We start from the raw sequence: 17,620 nt of genomic DNA, 5'->3' as shown, positions 1-17,620 counted from the left end.
GAATCACTTGCTGAATCAGTCAGAACGATTACTGCATTAATAACTGAATCACTCACTGAATGAGTGAGAACGATTAATGCATTAAAAACTGAATCACTTACTGAATCAGTCAGAAAGATTACTGCATTAAAAAACGAATCAGTAAGATTACTGCATTAAAAACTGAATCACTTGCTGAATCACTTACAATGATTACGGCATTAATCACTGAATCACTTACTGAATCACTTACAATGATTACGGCATTAATCACTGAATCACTTGCTGAATCAGTCAGAACGATTACTGCATTAATAACTGAATCACTCAATGAATGAGTGAGAAAGATTAATGCATTAAAAACTGAATCACTTACTGAATCAGTCAGAAAGATTACTGCATTAAAAAACTGAATCACTTACTGAATCAGTCAGAAAGATTACTGCATTAAAAAACGAATCAGTAAGATTACTGCATTAAAAACTGAATCACTAACTGAATCAGTCAGAAAGATTACTGCATTAAAAAACTGAATCACTTACTGAATCACTTACAATGATTACGGCATTAATCACTGAATCACTTGCTGACTCAGTCAGAACGATTACTGCATTAATAACTGAATCACTCACTGAATGAGTGAGAAAGATTAATGCATTAAAAACTGAATCACTTACTGAATCAGTCAGAAAGATTACTGCATTAAAAAACGAATCAGTAAGATTACTGCATTAAAAACTGAATCACTTGCTGAATCAGTCAGAAAGATTACTGCATTAAAAACTGAATCACTTACTGAATTACTTAAAATGATTACGGCATTAATCACTGAATCACTTGCTGAATCAGTCAGAACGATTACTGCATTAATAACTGAATCACTCACTGAATCACTTACAATGATTACGGCATTAATCACTGAATCACTTACTGAATCACTTACAATGATTACGGCATTAATCACTGAATCACTTGCTGAATCAGTCAGAACGATTACTGCATTAATAACTGAATCACTCAATGAATGAGTGAGAAAGATTAATGCATTAAAAACTGAATCACTTACTGAATCAGTCAGAAAGATTACTGCATTAAAAAACGAATCAGTAAGATTACTGCATTAAAAACTGAATCACTTGCTGAATCAGTCAGAAAGATTACTGCATTAAAAACTGAATCACTTACTGAATCACTTACAATGATTACGGCATTAATCACTGAATCACTTGCTGAATCAGTCAGAACGATTACTGCATTAATAACTGAATCACTCAATGAATGAGTGAGAAAGATTAATGCATTAAAAACTGAATCACTTACTGAATCAGTCAGAAAGATTACTGCATTAAAAAACGAATCAGTAAGATTACTGCATTAAAAACTGAATCACTAACTGAATCAGTCAGAAAGATTACTGCATTAAAAACTGAATCACTTACTGAATCACTTACAATGATTACGGCATTAATCACTGAATCACTTGCTGAATCAGTCAGAACGATTACTGCATTAATAACTGAATCACTCACTGAATGAGTGAGAACGATTAATGCATTAAAAACTGAATCACTTACTGAATCAGTCAGAAAGATTACTGCATTAAAAAAACGAATCAGTAAGATTACTGCATTAAAAACTGAATCAGTAAGATTACTGCATTAAAAACTTAATCACTTACTGAATCAGTCAGAAAGATTACTGCATTAAAAACCGAATCAGTAAGATCACTAAAAATCAAATCTGACTCAATTTAGCAGTTCAAAAATTTAGCAGCGAGCTAAAATGTTTGTACGAAATAAAACCATTTAAATATTAACTGGATGTTCCTAGTTAAAGATACTCATTTGTAAATGTAAATGGAGATGTAGGAAACACTGATGTGTACAACTAAAAAATTCAGGGACAACATAATGAGTGTGTGTGTTTGTAACATGAAACTCTTTAGCCAATTACACGTTTACCTCCTGGATTACACATAATTGCAATAATTAAAACAACTCATTACACAGGCTCTCTGACGATACATGATACACAAATACACATAGTACATGACACCAGATCACCATGTGTATAAAGAAACACATTTTCCTGTAGATGAATGTGCCATATGTTTTACCTATACAGGTTGTCCTGTAGTTGTGTTCTCTCCTGTTTCAGTGTTTCACACTCTTTTCTGCTCAGCTCTAGTTTAGCAGTCCGTCTGGCCAAAGTCTCCCTCAGGCGGTCGTTCTCCTTCTGTTTATCTGTTTAAAGTACACACATCTGTGACAACAGCTTGCAGATCACATCCAGAAGCAGTTTTATTAGTTTAGACACTATGTTACCTCGCGCTCCCTGGTTGAGCTGCTCTTTGAGTGTGTGGTTTTGAGTGAGGAGAAAACGAAGTTCACTGCTGATGTGAGTCTGATCCTCAGAACCAGCGATGAAGATGTTAGTGGCTGCTGATCACATAGACAAACACACAATTTGAGTGATTAGCAGATCTGCAGAGTGTTGTGAGCAACTTGAAATGAATGCGTAAAAGTTTGTGTGTTCACCTGAGTCTTTATTAGCTTCCTGTAACTTTCTTTCTAACTGTTCTCTGAGCCTTTCATTGGTTCGGATCGTCTCTTCAAGACGCTGACGCAACGCTCGGATCTCCTGGAGGTGTTCTGCTAACAGATCTAAGAGAGAAAGAAAGAAAATAAATAAATATGCAGACAAATCCAATTCTGCATCTACTTGTATACTGTAGTGTTAAAGCTCTCTGACGCTCTCATCATCTCTACCTGAGTTGATGGTCTTGCTCGCTGATGTCTTCTGCTGCTCTGGCTGTTTGTCTTCAGTCTGGTTCTGTGGGTTGTGCTTCAGGACAGATCGAGTCAGGTCCAGTTCACTGCGAAGTGTAGCATTCAGTTCCTCGCTGCTTCTCAGTTGCTCCTGCAGACGGTCATTGTCCCACTGTAGCATTCGGACACTCCCCTCTCCACCATCGGCCACACCCCCTTCAACAGCCACGCCCTCAGATAACATCCCAATATCTGAAAACGCATCGCCATTGGTTGCCTTTAGCCCTGCAAGAAATGACAAGAAAGACTTATTTTTACAATTGCATACAAGAATAAAACTGACCCATACATTATTTAAACATAATTTGTTTTTAATTAACTTTGGTGAATTATCCTGAGTGCAAAACATGCCAATAGCATTTCAGCAATTTTGTGTCCATCTCCTTTGTCGTCATTAATTTGCATTATACTAAGTATGGGGTATATCAGACAATAATGTTCAAACATTTGGTATCTCTTCTGCTCACCAAAGCTGCATTTCTTTGATTAAAAAAACAGTAAAAACTGTAATATTGTAAAATATTATTACAACTTACAACTGTTCTATTTGAATATATTTCAAAATGCAATTTATTCCTGTGATGGAAAGCCGATTTTCAGCAGAAATCCTTCAGAAGTGTACACTACAAATACATTTTTATGAAAGATAAGAAAAATATTTTATGTCTTGATGCAAAAATTAACCAAGTACAATTAGGGGACAATTAAACTGTCAATCTGCCTCCAAAACTACAAAAAAAACATGTTTTTGGTATTTAAAACGGCAATAAAATAAAATTTAAATATCAGACCAAAAAACAAGTCAGATGAAACCACATAAAAATATTAGATATTAAAATCTGAAAATATAAAAATATCAACTTCTGTTGGAGTTCCGGTTACGCCACCAAGAGGATGACAGCCTAATTTTCGAGTTCCCCGACGGTTTTGTAAAATAACCCCTAAATATTTGATTTTGTGAGACCTTGTGAATATTTTACATAACAATGGAGAAAGGGGTTACTACTAGAAGTAGGACAACGGCGAATGTAGCAGAAAATGACCCTGAAGCAAGACAAGATAGCAGAAGCAGCTCTCCGACTTCATTCCCTCATGGCGAAGATAGCTCCGATGTGAGCTTGCGATGTATTCTCAACGAACTCCGAGAGTTCAGAAGGGACAATAAGGTACAGCTTTCCGATATTAAACAAGAGTTAAAGAGAACAAATGACAGACTGGAGGAAGCAGAGGAAAGAATTGAAGAAACAGAGACCGCGCTTCAAGTTGCGTCAACGCTAATCAAACGGCTAACACAGCGCCAAGCTAATCTGGAAGCCAAACTGATAGATCAGGAGGGTCGTGCTCGTAGAGACAATTTAAGGATTTACGGAATAGCCGAAGATAAAGAAGGTACAGATATGGTTGACTTTCTAGATAACTTGTTGAAAAGCGCACTAGACTTTCCCCCGGACAGAGAACTTGGGATCGAACGGGCACACAGAGCATTGGTACCGAAACCCAATAATCCGCAAGCAAAGCCACGGTCTATAGTAGTCAAATTTGGCAGTTACCGGACAAAGGAGGAGGTGCTTCGCAGAGCTTGGCAGAAAAAAGAAGTGTTCTGCAACGATGTTCGCTTCTACGTTGACAATGATTTTCCTCCTGAAGTGCTCAAGAGACGAGGGGAGTACGCGGAAGCCAAGAAAGTGTTAAAAGAAAAACAAATAAAGTTCCAGACACCGTACCCGTCAAAGATGCGCGTATTTTATGAAGACGGCACTCGGCTGTACCAGGATGCTACGGAGGCAACGAGGGACATGGTTTCACGAGGATTCTCCGTTACAGTGGTGAAGTCACCCACTACTACGGAACGGGAGGAACTCGCGCTACTATCTACTTGGCAAGTGGCGGGGAAACGACGCGACCGAGGCAGGGATCAGGAATCTGGAGCAACAGACGGTTGCACACTACCCAATAAAACTGCCCGCCCTCAATATAAAGAAAAACTCCAAAAGTTCAGAAAATGATCACCCATGAAAAGTCCACCTGAGTCATAAATGCAGATAAGTTCTAACTGACTTTTACAGTTATACTTTGTATCTTGACTGCTACTGACTTTTATTTAGTGTAAATCCTACGGTTCTATTCTTTGACTAATTCAAGGAGTCGGGACTTGTTAATTGGAGAGTTATCCGAGATTGTTTTGTTTTCGTTAAATTATTTACAATTTAATTTGAAGGACCGTACGACCATATAGTAGGGCCCCACCTTTGTCACGACGTGGGACTTTCCCTTACGGAGGCTTTGACTGTATGAAGCCCCCCAAGGCTCTTTTGAAACGAGCCTCATCACCGGAAACAACTGTTCATGTTTGTTATGGTGGCGTTTTGTTGTTAGAAATTGTTCTAGTTTGGTTCTTGTTTACTGTTTGTAATTGGGGAGAGGTACTGGTAATGTGTAAAATGAATACCAATAGCAACACTGGGAGAAGTTAAGCTTGTTATCCAACAAAAAAGACTATGAATAAGCACTTACTCAAAGTTACTACATTTAATGTGAACGGTATTCTGAACCCAGCTAAGAGAAGTCAAATACTGTTAAAAATGAAAAGGGAAAATGCAGAGATTGTACTCTTACAAGAAACGCATCTCACTCCAGTAGAACATGAAAAACTAAAAAGAATGGGATTCTCTAAGGTGTATTACTCATCCTATAAGTCAGGCCATAGAAGAGGAGTAGCAATTTTAGTATCACAAAAATTATCATTTGAATACCTCTCAGAAATTTCAGATAAGGAAGGGAGATATATAATAGTTTCAGGGAAAATAGACGACACTATCATAACAATATGTAATATTTACGCCCCCCCTGGAACTGACTTTGCTTTTTATAGGAAAATATTTGATTTGATGATAGGAGCCAAAGGAATTGTCTTATGTGGGGGAGACTGGAACATCCGTCTTATCCCAAAATTAGATTCATCAAAAAACTCAAATGTCACCTCATTACATAGAAAAATGAATGTACTAATGACAGAGCTGGGTATATTAGATCTTTGGAGAGATTTTTATCCATCAGGCCGAGACTATACTTTTTACTCATGCCCGCACGATGTATACTCAAGGATAGACTATTTTTTTATACTAAAGCGAGATCGCCATAGAATACAAAGTTGTGATATAGGATCTATTGATTTGTCTGATCATGCACCTCTCTCTTGCACTATACAAATTAGAGATAATCCGGGAAGAACACAGTGGAGGTTAAATACAAGCATTCTGAATAATCAACAATTTCTAACTCAAATTAAGGAGGATATAAGAATATTCCTTGAAGAAAATGATAATGGGGAAGTTAACTCAGCCATAGTATGGGATGCCTTAAAAGCAGTCATTAGGGGTAGAATTATATCCTTTTGTGCCTATGAAAAGAAATTAAAGCAATTAAGACTAACAAACCTCAATCATGAACTAAAAGATCTTGAGATGCAACACAAAAAGGAACAAAAATCAGACCTGATGATTAAGATAAAGAAAATTAGAAATGAAATAAATATAATGTACTCTCAAGAAATTGAAAGAAAGATGGTATTTACAAAACAGAAATACTATGAATCAGGCTCTAAATCAACTAAACTTTTGGCAAGGAAGTTACAGAAACAACAAACGGATAATACAATATATAAAATAAGGGACTTAAACTCCAAAAATATACAATATAAACAAAAGGAAATACTAAAAACATTTAAAAAATACTACAAGTTATTGTATACACAACCACGCCTAGAGGATGAACAACAGATTGGACAATTCCTTGATTCCCTCAACTTACCAGTTATAACAGAGGAACAAAATCAAACATTAATAGCTGCAATAACTGAAACAGAACTAAATAACGCCATCTCCATGCTCAAGACGAATAAGTCTCCTGGTCCTGATGGCTTTACGTCAGAGTGGTACAAGACTTTTCGATCTGAATTAATACCGAGTCTGCTTCGGGCTTGCAACACATCTTTAACGGAAGCCAAAATGCCTCCATCATGGAGCGAGGCAGTCATCTCAGTTATCCCAAAAGAGGGAAAAGATAAATTAGAATGTAGTTCATACAGACCAATTTCGATCCTGAACGTCGATTACAAATTATATACAAGCATCCTTGCCAAAAGACTAGAAAAGATTCTCCCACAACTAATACATAACGATCAGACTGGGTTTATCACTCAAAGACAAACTCATGATAATATTAGAAGATCTCTGCAGATATTAAGTCATATTCAACAAGACAAACACGAAGCTCTTTTAATTAGTTTAGATGCAGAAAAGGCTTTTGATTCTGTAAGTTGGCCTTTCCTATATAAAGCTCTTGAAAGATTTGGCATTCACAAAATTTTTGTTAGGGGCATCCGCACTCTATATAATAAACCATCTGCCCGAATAAAAGTAAATGGGTACCTTTCAGATACCATTATATTAGAACGTGGATCAAGACAAGGATGTCCAATTTCACCACTGCTTTTTGCACTCTATATAGAGCCTCTTGCACAGTGGATAAGGCAGTCTGAAAACATCCAAGGCATCTGTATTAATAGAGAAGACCACAAATTGGCATTATATGCTGATGATATTTTGATTTATTTAAGTAAACCCACTAACTCATTTCCTGAATTAATGAATCTTCTAGAAAAGTTTGGCAGATATGCAGGATACAAATTAAATATACAAAAAACGCAAACCTTGACTATAAATTATAGACCACCAAAACATATTAGAGATAAATTCCATCTTAAGTGGCATCAGAATTCACTGAAATATTTGGGAATATACTTAACGAGAGAAATTTCAACGATAGCAGAGGTAAATTTTGACCCACTGTTAACAAAAATCAAAGATGATATTCATAGATGGAATGCTATCTCTTTCCTTAGCCTTAGTCATAGAATTGACTCAATAAAAATGAACATCCTTCCGCGGTTTCTCTATCTGTTTCAAGCGCTCCCTGTAGAAATTACCTCAAAACAATGGTCTGAATTAGATAAGATAATTTCCAGGTTTATTTGGCAAGGGAAGAAACCTAGGATTAAATTCAAAACATTACAGCTTTCAACGGAGGAAGGAGGTATGGCATTACCCAATTTTAGGGATTATTTTTATGCGGCCCAGACTAAATATTTAATTAACATATGTAATCCAACGTATAAAGCTAGGTGGAAAGATATTGACCTTTCAATAATGAATGATCCTCCAATTCAAGCAGTATTGGCACATAAAAACTTGGGAAGATTTATAGATAAGGTGCAAAATTCATGGATTAAAACCCAACTAAAAATCTGGAATACAATAAAAGAAGAGTATAAATTGGATTGTAAATTACAAATAATTCAATGGTGTGCTTATGACCCTGAATTTAAGCCAAATAGAATGGATTATAGATTCAAATCTTGGGTCTCAAAAGGAATAACAACATTCTACTCTCTTACGGAAAAGGGAGATTTGAAAGACTTCGAAAGTCTGAAGAAAGAATACTGTCTTGAGAAATATGATTTTTATAGATATCTTCAGTTACGCAATCATTATGAAAACAACATCAAAAGTAAAACAGACTTCGATGACCCAATTGTCAAAATATTTATAGGTGCATATCAAGGTGATTTAAATAAGGGTGTCATATCTAAATTTTATAAAGGTCTTAGGATAAAAAAAAATCATTCTACAGAATACATTAAAGAAAAATGGGAAAAAGAGGGTAACTTTTTTATATCAAATGAGGATTGGCTTAATGTATGTAAATTCCCATGGAAGTGTACTAACTCTCACATATGGCGGGAATTTGGGTGGAAGTGCCTTATAAGATTTTTTATTACACCAAAACAGAAAGCACATATTGAGGGAGGGGACACCAAATGTTGGAGACAGTGTGGGTCTCGGGAAGCCAATCACTGGCATATATTTTGGGAATGCCCTGTGATAAAAACTTTCTGGGCAGACCTTCGTAAAGCAGTGGAAAGCATACTTAACACTTCAATACCTTTGCACTTTTCCACATTATTTTTAGGTAGTGCTGACTTCCAGATAAGATCCTCTGAGAGATACCTATTTGGCGTTTTAATATCTGCTGGTAAAAAAGCGCTTACAAGACGTTGGTTGCTTCCTGAACCCCCCACAATACAAGAGTGGATGGATATAGTAAATGATATTTATTTTATGGAAAAGATTACTTTTTCTCTTCGTTTTCAGAAGAATGTGTTTAGAAAAATATGGTCTAAGTGGGTCAAATATATAAAACCATTACGACCAGACTTTGTGGAGGTATAAATCAATTGATTTTGCCTTTTTTGAATGGAAAATGACATTGTAATCTCTGTTGTATGCCTTTTTCACACCGGAAACTAGGGGATTTTCTCCCATAATTCCCCATCATAGACCAAGAACAAACACTTAACATTATTCAGTACAGAGTATTAATATTAAGATTATATCTGACCTCCCCCGAATAATACAAATTATTTTTGTTGTTAATTTTATTTGAATTTTATTTTATTTTGTATATTTCGTTTTGTATTATGTTAAAAAACAAATTTGATTAGCAGAGAATAATGTCATTACATCTGTTTTGAAATAAGGTACTGTTGTTCACATGCTGCTATATCAAAATAAAAAATTTAAAAAAAAAAAAAAAAAAAAATATCAACTTCTGTTAAATATAAATGTAAATATTAGTCAAAAAAACGTACATTTCTTGATAAAAGTGAATAAAAATACTTTGTATTAAAATCTGAAAATATACAAATAATATCAACTTCGGTTACTTAAACCTAATCTATAATTCAGATCAACAAAGCATCAGTAGCACTTAAACGCAGAACAGGGAAGAAGATTTTTACCTTCCTCTTTGGTGGCTTTTAGCACCTTTCTCCATCTGCTACGAGAGACGCCGTTATGGACCACAATTTGTTCACTCATGTCCAGATCCGAGCTACTGTTAACCTAGACCTAGTCTCACTGTAACACCAGATCTTAATATACTTTCATTCCAGTAGAGCTTAGCACAGCTGTACCACTCTCATGAATGTTTATCCGGTCTTAACAGCATCCCCTTCTCCTCTAAGATCACTAGTGCTAAACAACCTCCAGATACAGTGTATTCCATCACGCGTTCACTGAATACATCTCCAATCTCTTGATCTATTGTGTCCTAGCGGCAGGGAAACCTGAACCAGGTTGTTCTGAAGAGAGATCATGAGTGACAAATTTCTTCTCTTTGCTTGTGTAGTGCTATGAGTGTTAGTCCAGCATCTTGTGCCAATGCTTTTACTGAAAAGCTAAATCTATCCGTTTGCATGATACTAAACAATCAGCAACACACTGGCTCAGGGCTCTTAAAGGCTCTCAGGAGGGCAGAGGAGATAAAAGTGCATACTGAATAATGCATCTGTAAGGGCCAGTAATGAGACACCGGCCTCAGCTCCTGCCCTTAAACACTCAAAACGGAAGGGCCACCGATTAACAAAGATACATAAATGCATATTTGAGACCCTGTACCACAAAACCAGACTTCAGTAGCACAGGTCTATTTGTAGCAATAGCCAAAAATAAATTGTATGGGCCAAAATTATCGATTTTTCTTTTATGCCAAAAATCATTAGTATATTACGCAAAGATCACGGTCCATGAAAATATTTTGCAAATTTCCTTAAATTTCCGTAAACATATCAAAACTTTAAGTTCTGATTAGTAATATGCATTGCTGAGAACTTCTTTTGGAAAACTTTAAAGGCGTTTTTCTCAATAATTAGATTTTTTGCACCCTCAGATTACAGATTTTCAAATAGTTGTATCTCGATCAAATATTGTCCTATCCTAAAAACTTAAAAGCTTATTTGTTTAGCTTTTAGATAACACTTATGACTGGTTTTGTGGTCCAGGGTCACATTTAATATCAAGATGGCTCACATGGGTTGGGCTCGATGTTCACTAAAAACACCTCAAAAGACACAATCAGTGATAAATAATAGAATAATTTTCATTTGCACCACACCTTCAAAATAGAAATTTAAATTAAACTTGCCATTGCAACAGACTGAAATAAGTTTAAGCTAAAGTACTAAAATCACTCAAAATACAAAAAGTATTAAAAAAAAAGATGTAAAAAAAAAAGACAAATGCATATAACATTACTAAAATAAATAAAACAAAACTACTAAAATAAATACAAAAAAGTATAAACAGAGTTTTCTACAATAAGACAAAAAATAAATAAATAAATAAATAAATAAAGCTGAATAAAAAAAAATATTAAATTACTCAAACGAAATCTGAAAATAAGAATAAAGAAAACACTAACAAAAACGCTTAATGCCATAACATTATAGAAATAATACTCATAAAATAGAAATTTTAAGTAAACAAATTTAAACTTATTTCAGTCTAAGTAATAAAACAACTGAAATAAAATAAACCTCAATAGAAATAAAAAATGATAAAAGCACAAAAACAAAACAAAAAATATAAGATAATTGAAAACATTAATAGATATGATGAAAATGTAAAAAATTATGCTAAAATACAACTATTAGCAAAAGAGTAACAGAAAGTATAAATAAACACTATAACAGCTGGTACAAAAATTGCTAATAAAATAAATATAAAATAAGTAAATACATAAATGAATACAAAAACACATAAAATGACAAACAAAAAAATTATAAAAGACAAAAGAAAATAATGTACTTGAAAATATTAATAAATACTGTAACAAAATTAGCTTGTTACTTAAGCCTAATTTATAATTCAGGATAACAAGTCATCAGCAGCACGTAAATGCAGAACTAGACAGTCAGTTTACATATAATTATATTACATAAGCATTGAGACTGAACAACGGCACAAGGCTTAAGTTTTACAAAGTGAAAAAAAACTCATTTAACCTTCAGGTCAAGAGGTCACTGTGGGAAATCAAGAGCCTTATGTGAAGGTTTACTGGATAAATAATTCAGCTCGATTTAAAAGGTGCTCCGCCTTGAACGGAGATTACATTCATCTAATAGCAAGGAGTCCGTTTCAGGTCGATAAAACATTGAAGAACTTTTTTAGAAGGATGTTCATGAACGTTCAGATCTAATTTGGCATTCTGAAGTCTTAGCAAACTTACAAACAAACTTACACCTGATCAGGCGAGCATTACCTGTGGAAAGTCTAACGGGGGTCTGCCTGTGGAGAGCAGGAGGGCTGCCATGGAAGGAGGAGGTGCCATCGTTGGATAACCTGTCACTCATCTCGGAGTCTGAGGGCTGGTGCATTCTGGGAATTTGCATTCGAAGTTGATGTTGCAGAGAGTGAATGAGCCGGTCTTTCTCCTGTAGCTCTGCAGAGAGTCTGTCACACACAATATATTAGTCAGATTAACTCGATAAAACAAATCAACAACAATCAACACAACAACGACAACACAGTAAGGAAATTAGGAGGTAAAAGAATAAGGCTAAATCCCAAATCCTATACTTGTACTAGTCAAAAAAAGCATACATTGATGTATACTTAAAAATTCTTAAAAAAAAAAAAATAATAAAAATAATAAACCATACCCCTCAAAGTTAAACAGTTACAATTTTATTAATGTTTGTGAAAAACAGTAATATTGTGAAACATTATTACAAATGAATATATGTGAATATATTGTAAAATGTAATTTATTTCTGTGATCAAAGCAAAATTTTCAGCATCATTACTCCAGTCTTTAGTGTCACATGATCCTTCAGAAATCATTCTAAGATGCTGATTTGCTGTTAAAATGTTGAAAACTGTTGTTCTGCTTCACATTTTATTATTTGATGAATCAGTGATAAATAATAAAATCGTTCCCTGTAGTATTGCAATGTGCGTCACACCTTCAAAATAGAAATTTTAATTAAATTTGCCATTGCAACAGACTAAAATAAGTTTAAGCTAAAATTTTTCTATATTGCTAAAATAAATAAGACAAAACTAAATAATTTTTTTTTTGAGTTTTTTCAAACAAAAACAAAAGACCAAAAAAAAAACTAAAATAAAGCTGAATAAAAAATATAAAAAAAGACAAAAGCACAAAATTACTCAAACGAAAACTAAAAAAAATGTTTTTAAAAAAAGCTAATTAAAAATATGAATAAATATGATGAGTTTCTAAATAATACTAAAACAGCACTGGTACTGAAAGTACTAAAATAAACATACAGTTAAATACATGCATAGAAAATTACTACAATAAAAATACAAAAATTTAAAAAATACTTAATGCCTTAAAATTTTAGAAATAATGCTAATATAACATCAACTTTTGTTATTTAAAATTAACCTATAATTCAAGACTACAATTATGCATCACACTTACAAACAGAATTTAAAACTTAAAATAGAAATTTAAAGTAAACAAACTAAAATAAGTTTAAATTGAAGTAAAATAACTGAAATAAAAATAAAAAATGAAATAAACCTAAATAGAAATAAAAAAATGTTAAAAACAATGCTAAAATACAACTATTACTAAACTACTTACAACAAAAATAAATTCAAGCTGAATAAAAATTATAAAAAAAACCCCATTAAATTACAAAAATAAAAGCTGAAAATAAAAAATAAAAACACCTAAAGGAAAATGTGAATAAATACTATAAGAATATATAAATATTAAAATAACACTGGTATTAAACTTACTAAAATAATAAAAGTAAATGAATAATAAAAATAATAAACCATATCCCTCAGTTTAGCAGTTACAATTTTTTTTAATGTTTGTGAAAAGTCTCTTCTGCTCACCAAAGCTGCATTTACTTAATCAAAAATACAGTAAAAAAAGTAATATTGTGAAATATTATTACAACTGAAAATAAGTGCTTTCTATGTGAATATATTGTAAATCGTAATTTATTTCTGCGATCAAAGCTGAATTTTCAGCATCATTACTCCAGTCTTCAGTGTCACATGATCCTTCAGAAATCATTCTAAGATGCTGATTTGCTGTTAAAATGTTGAAAACAGTTGTTCTGCTTCATACTTTTGTGGAAACATTTTATTATTACTAATTATTTTTTCATTAATTAAAAAGTTGAAAAGAACAGCATATATTTGAAATACAAATCTTTTGTAACATTATAGATGCTTTTACTGTCACCTTTGAATTTACTGCAACCTTGTTGAATAAAAGTATATAATTTAGATGATTTGGGACACATTCATCATAAAATTTCAAACGATATAATATAGATAGTATATGAATTGGGATGGAGCCTGAATCTGGCTGTAAAGACAATCACCCAAAGAAAAAAGGAGCATAAGAAAGATTTCCACTGTAGAGATAAGAGAAACACTGCACTGCACACGGGCCCTTGCAGGCAGCACTCACAGGTCAATGTAATGCTGTGTACTAATGGCAAGATTCTGGTTCTGCCTGCACAAATAAACCATCTGAAGCTGCTGCTGTTCTCTGTCGCCCTCTATCTGAGAGCGCAGGTATTGCAGCTCCTCCCACACCCAATCACAATCGCTGTCGGAAGGGAAACCAAAGACTATGCCATCAAATTACCAGTTGGATTAATGGATAATAGCTACAGATTCAAGCGTTTAATGGGTAATAGCTTTAGATTCAAGTACATTATGATTCTTCCATGAAATTTCAGTATTAGTTAGATGCATCATTCTTAGCAGATATGAAGCTGAATGCTGTGCTCACCTGAGTTTCATCTCTGATTCTGCTTCCTCTTCATTATCTTTACCAGACCCTCCGGTAGAAACTACAGATAGCAGAAAACACAAATACTTCAACATTTATGGTTTATTTATGGCTATGTTCACAATGGAATACTACTACACTGCTACTTACAGTATAGTATATACTATACTATGCTGACTACAACTGTTTTAAATAGTCTGAGAAACCAAAGTATTAAGATACTATTTTCAATTTTTTAATATATTATGAATAAGTTATTTAATTTTTTTTTTTTGGAAATTTGTAATTAACTTTTTTTAATTAATTTTAATTTGTACTAGTTTTTATGTCTACATATGTGAAACCAGTGTTTTTTAGTATAGAGATACTGTTTTTGATTTATTTTTATATTTTGAATAAGTTATTTAAATATTTAAATATTTTTTTATTGATTTCTATTTTTTTCTAATTTATTTTAATTTTCATTCGTTTTTTTGTCTACATATGTGAAAACTGTTTTTTAGTATCGAGATACTGTTTTTTATTTATTATTATATTTTGAATAAGTTATTTTTAAAATATTTCATTTTTTTATTGATTTCTACTTTTTTAATTCATTTGAATTTTTATTAGTTTTTTGTGAAAGCAGTGTTTTTTAGTATTGATACGTTTTTGATTTATTTTATTTATTTGTATATTTCTAATAAGTTATTTTTTAAATATTTCAATTTTTTTATTGATTTCTATTTTTTTTATTAATTTTAATTTTTATTCTTTTTTTAATGTCTAAATATGTGAAACCAATGTTTTTTAGTATCAAGATTCTATTTTAGATTTAAAAAAATATTTTAAATGAATTTTCTTTTTATTTCAATTTAATTAAAAAAAAATCATTTTTTTTATTTGTTAAGTCGAGATACTATTTTAGATTTTTTATTTTAAAAAAGTTCATTTTTTAATTGTTTAAAATTTCAACTATTTTAATTTTAACCATTTTATTTTATTAATTTCTATTTATTATTAATTAAATTTTTATTAGTCTTATATGTCTACATTTTTTTTTAATAATTGTATTTCAGTTTTAGTGTATTATTTTTGTACATCTTACATCTTTTAGCATATTTTACTTTGGCAACTAGTTGATTACATTTTGTGAAGCTAAATTTTTTTTAAGTTAATGTTTATTTTAAGCCACGAAAATGTTAACTACAATAACCCCACAGCCCTAAAATAATATACAGTATTAACAATTGTTATATTTAAAAAAGGTTTAAACTTTCCATATTATAGTGTGGCACCCTGCTATCAACATGACCTTACAGTATTGTAAAGTAATTTTGCGCCAGCCAGTTATGAAATAAATTAGGTTATATCCATACAAATAAGGTTTTATCCATATACAGTCTACCAGTCAAAAGTTTTTGAACAGTAAGATTTTTAATGTTTTTAAAGAAGTCTCTTCTGCTCTCCAAGCCTGCATTTATTTGATCCAAAGTACAGCAAAACAGTACGATTTTTAAATGTTTTTACTATTTACAATAACTCTTTTGAATTTTAATATTTTAAAATGCAATTTATTCCTGTGATTCCAAAGCTGAATTTTTAGCATCATTACTCCAGTCACATTTGAATATGCTGATTTGCTGTTTAAAATAAAAAGTATTATTATTATATTATTATTATTATTATTAAATAGATTTTAAAATATATTAAAATAGAAAACAGTTCTTTTTAATAGTAAAAATATTTCACAATATTACTGCTTTTGCTGTATTTTGGATCAAATAAATGCAGGCCTGGTGAGCAGAAGAGACTTGAAAACATGAAAAATCTTACATGAAAAACTTTTGACTGGTAGTGTATAAAGTAAATAAGGTTATATTAACTTTTGGAATTGTATATTGTACATTGTGTCAAATGCAGAACTAGGTTTTCTTGATATCTCATGCATACAGAAATACATACAGAATACTGTGCACAATATTCATACTGCATACTTCCTCCAATAAAATTGGTTTCTCTGTGTTTTTGTGTATATTTACCATGCTCCAGTTTCTCCAGCAGGCTCAGGCTGCGATCCAGCTGCTCTCTAAACTGGGTTCCCTGAGTGGAGTGCATGCTATTGGGTTGAAGTAACTCCTCTAGAGCTGTTCTGAGCTCCAGCAGCTGTTTTCGCTGTTCCACACCCAAACCACGAGACACACGGATCTGTTCCCGCAGCTCACTCAACTCCCGGGCCTGAGACTGGACCAGAGACTCAATCCTGCCAAGATAACATTTAATAAATAAGCCACAAGATGAAGTATACCAGGGGTCACCACACTCGGTCCTGGAGGGCCGGTGTCCTACAGAGTTTAGCTCCAACCCTAATCAAAAACACCTGAACCAGCTAATCAAGGTTTTAATATGTATACTTGAAACTTCCTGGCAGGTGTGTTGAGGCAAGTTGGAGCTAAACTCTGCAGGATACCGGCCCTCCAGGACCGAGTTTGGTGAACCCTGAAGTATACTGTTAATGTTGATAATGAAGATGGTGATGAAAGCTACCTGGATGGAGAGCCTGCTTGGCTACTACTTCTGTTCAGGGTTCTCTCTCTTTCCAGCTCAGTGCTCAGCTGAGCGATTTGAGCCTTCATCATCTTTGTTTCCTCCTCTTCTTCTCCTGCTGTGGGGTCAGAGGTCACACTCAGGAGCTCAGACGACAAAGACTGCTTACGCAGCTGCCTCTGGAGGTTCTGGATGACTTTGTGCTGTCCTTCGATCTGTGACCTAAGCTGCTGGATGTGCAGAGTGGGGTCGGCATGAGGGTCGGAGGGTCGAGGGGAGCTCAGGCCAGGAGAGCTGGGGTACGAGGGGCTTGATGCAGTAGTGTCAGGAGAAAATCGGTCCTGGGTCCCCGGAAGGACAGGAGACAAAGTGGGAACCAACCGCAAAACACCGTCCACATCTGAAAATGACATCAAACGCACAGAGGACAAAGCAAACATACAAAGACATGAAAAGGTGTTAAATACAGCCCTGGTGAAAGCAGGTTACAGTCAAGGACAGACGTTAGTTACATTATTAAACATTATGTTTAATAATGTTTAACATTATTAAAGGGATGGTTTGGTCATGCAAAGGAAGTGATGCAAACCTTGTTAAAACAGAGT

At 33.4% G+C, this 17,620-nt stretch overlaps 1 protein-coding gene across 2 annotated transcripts in view; it reads right to left on the bottom strand.

Moving 5' to 3' along the window:
- The window catches only part of cdk5rap2 (CDK5 regulatory subunit associated protein 2), a 59,668-nt gene that overhangs the window by 11,483 nt on the left and 30,565 nt on the right, over positions 1-17,620 (bottom strand). For both annotated transcript variants that reach the window (XM_073824101.1, XM_073824102.1), the window contains 8 exons: positions 17,016-17,415; positions 16,511-16,731; positions 14,490-14,550; positions 11,967-12,157; positions 2,748-3,032; positions 2,517-2,642; positions 2,304-2,420; positions 2,096-2,222 (listed from right to left, as the gene is read on the bottom strand). In XM_073824101.1, the coding sequence (XP_073680202.1) occupies positions 2,096-2,222; positions 2,304-2,420; positions 2,517-2,642; positions 2,748-3,032; positions 11,967-12,157; positions 14,490-14,550; positions 16,511-16,731; positions 17,016-17,415 (1,528 nt within the window). The remainder of the gene's footprint in view (positions 1-2,095; positions 2,223-2,303; positions 2,421-2,516; positions 2,643-2,747; positions 3,033-11,966; positions 12,158-14,489; positions 14,551-16,510; positions 16,732-17,015; positions 17,416-17,620) is intronic.

Source organism: Garra rufa, chromosome 19 (assembly GCF_049309525.1).
Source record: "Garra rufa chromosome 19, GarRuf1.0, whole genome shotgun sequence".
In the NCBI taxonomy this organism is placed as follows: domain Eukaryota; kingdom Metazoa; phylum Chordata; class Actinopteri; order Cypriniformes; family Cyprinidae; genus Garra; species Garra rufa.
This window is presented reverse-complemented; position numbering and strand designations above follow the sequence as displayed.